We start from the raw sequence: 2,575 nt of genomic DNA on the forward strand, positions 1-2,575 counted from the left end.
TTTTACGTGACAGTGTACGATTGTATATGTTTGTATTCATTCATCACACAAAGGTTCATATTTTTGTTCAATCATTAATTTGAGTTTCGTTGATTATCAACTGTGAATGATCTGTATGGTTGTCTCTACTTCTTGATGGTTGTGATATTATGAATTGCCATGCGCATACATATTTAATGATGATGATTTTTTCTATGATTATTTTGTTTCATCTTTCGACAATTCAATTTAATCGAATTACGCATTATTGGTATACTTGTGTACATTTCGTCCAACCATAGGTGAAGGGGGACAAAAAATTTATGAAAATCGGTACGGGGAAAGACGTAGGAAGAAAAATCATTGCGTGACTGCTGATTAATAAATCAAAATTCTCACCCCCTCCACTATGGTGTAGACAATAAAGACATTGGCATACTTCTCTCTCTCATTCTCTCTCTCTCACACGCACACACACAGACACACAAAATCTAACCAATTCAAATGCACACAATCAAATTATGTTTTACTGGTGATCATACTGCTGGATTCAAACCGAAAAAGCAAGAAGAAAAAACAATTTTTCTACTGATATCAAATTTTTAGTCTACTCAAACTGCACTTTGTACATCACAGATAATTTTACTGCTTCCAATAATATCAGATGGCTGATTTCGGCTATCACAAGTGCATTTCGTAAATAATAGTTTCTTATCGTTTTTTGTAATCGCTCAAAAACTTTGCCTCGTCTCAAATTAATAGTAATGTTCGATTATTTGATGCAGTTCGTTCTTAGATTCCAAGTGAAAGAGATTTTATTTAATAAATTGTTTAAAAATTGTTGAAATTTCCAAATATATTCCAGCTAACGATTTTTTACAAAATGTTGCGCTTACTTCTGATCGGCTTTTTCGTCATTTCTCCAGTTTTAGTTTTGGCTCAAGTTAAAAAGACCGGTAAATGGAAAAAATGCATTTAACCTCTATTGAATTCGGATTGAATTGGCGTGAATATAATAGATCATATATGATAATATTTTTCTAAAACATAATCCTAGGTCAAACGAACGGTTTAGTAATAGTGTGTAATGTTCCGTCGGAGTCTGCGCTTGATGAGGACAATAGTGATTTCAACTTGACAATGGCAGATTTAAAATTGTGCACACACTTAATTTGCAACGATAAGTCCTACAAGAATGCACAGCGTACGTGTAAAATATTTTATGTTTGTATATTTTGATTGAAATGTTAATATTCAATCAAAAAATTTAAAAATTATTGAATTTTTATTTATAAATATTACACAAATAGTGCCGTGGGAATGGACAAAAATTTCATATTTAAAACAAATGCAGAAAGATTACAAACAATTTACTAATTCACGGAAAAGATATCCTGACTTGAAGGTAACTATTTTTAAGTCCGCTTTCCAAAATAGAATATTTCAAATGTAAAATTGATCGTTTTCTTCGTAAAATGTTTATAGATTACTTTAGGTGTTGATCCAACGCATTATTTATTGTCAACTACAAATTCATCCATTGATCACATCAAATTTGTTCAAAATGCTTTTCGTTTCGTTTCCGATCACCATTTTGATGGTATGAATTTGCTTTGGCGGAAGAATTTGAGCGAAAGGTTTGCACGCTAGTAGCGTTCTTAGTGTTATTATTCATTGATCATTATAATCGGCCTATTCTACTTTTTTAATATATTTTATTGTAATTTTTACTTCTTTTTTTAGAAAACAAGTTGAATTTGTATGTCTTTTGAGACAACTTAAGAAGATCTTTAAACCAAATAAACTGCTGCTCACAACATCGTATGATGGAAAAATCGACAATATCAACAAAGATACATTTCGTAATGCGACAGATAAAGTTGATTTTATGCATATCTCTGTTTATGATTACGATTCGCTTGATCATCAGTATAATAATTATCAATCACATGTGTCCAACATTTTTTACCACCTAACATTAGTGAACACTGAACAGATGCGAAAAAAATCGTTATCAATACCAATGAACGATGTAAATTTGAAAAAGATCGTTTTCGAACAGAGATTTTTTGGTTTTGATATTAGCATACCGTTACATCGTTGTACAATGCTAAATTACAATCATTTGGAATACTGAATGAAAGACAAACTGAATGGAACATGTCTTATCCTCGGTATAACAGAGATTGGTTCGAGGCAATCAATCAAAACAATACACGTGCATTGATATTAGAAAGCAAAAAATGGTTAATTGAACAAATTAGAACCACTCTGATAATGTGTTCTTTTGGAACTAAGACTAATTTTGGTGGTTTTATAATCAACCTAAATACAGATGACTATTCTGGTACATGCAATTTCAAAGAATCTGCATATTTGAAGGGGATAGGTCGAAAAGAGAAAAACTATACACTACCAGTGCCAACCAATCCAACTTTTCCGCTCCTGAAAACCATTCGTAGTGCAATTGAACTTTATTTTGAAGACTATATCTCAGACGATTAAGATTCAAAATGAACACAAGTTAGTTGATGACATCAATTACACGAAATTATCTATCAATAAGTTACAATGAATGAAAATATTATTATAATAG

General features: G+C 31.2%; 1 protein-coding gene across 1 annotated transcript; it reads left to right on the top strand.

Moving 5' to 3' along the window:
• Positions 1–18: 18 nt before the first annotated feature.
• Positions 19–2,552, top strand: LOC116348418 (probable chitinase 2). The gene is made up of 5 exons (XM_031779411.1): positions 19–935; positions 1,037–1,183; positions 1,290–1,384; positions 1,465–1,616; positions 1,723–2,552. The coding sequence occupies exons 1-5, from the start codon at positions 863–865 to the stop codon at positions 2,114–2,116; spliced, it is 861 nt and encodes a 286-aa protein (XP_031635271.1). The 5' UTR covers positions 19–862; the 3' UTR covers positions 2,117–2,552.
• Positions 2,553–2,575: the final 23 nt, after the last annotated feature.

This window comes from Contarinia nasturtii, unplaced genomic scaffold, assembly GCF_009176525.2.
Source record: "Contarinia nasturtii isolate CC-2019 unplaced genomic scaffold, AAFC_CNas_1.1 Cnas_scaffold_2415, whole genome shotgun sequence".
Classification (NCBI taxonomy): Eukaryota; Metazoa; Arthropoda; class Insecta; order Diptera; family Cecidomyiidae; genus Contarinia; species Contarinia nasturtii.

What these genes read in the sequence shown, in the direction of transcription:
- LOC116348418 (XM_031779411.1), top strand. Translation starts at nt 863, where the DNA reads ATGTTGCGCTTACTTCTGATCGGCTTTTTCGTCATTTCTCCAGTTTTA. An exon ending in GTCCTACAAGAATGCACAGC is followed by an intron (nt 1,184 to 1,289) that starts GTACGTGTAAAA and finishes TTACACAAATAG; the next exon opens with TGCCGTGGGAATGGACAAAA. An exon ending in CGGAAGAATTTGAGCGAAAG is followed by an intron (nt 1,617 to 1,722) that starts GTTTGCACGCTA and finishes TTCTTTTTTTAG; the next exon opens with AAAACAAGTTGAATTTGTAT.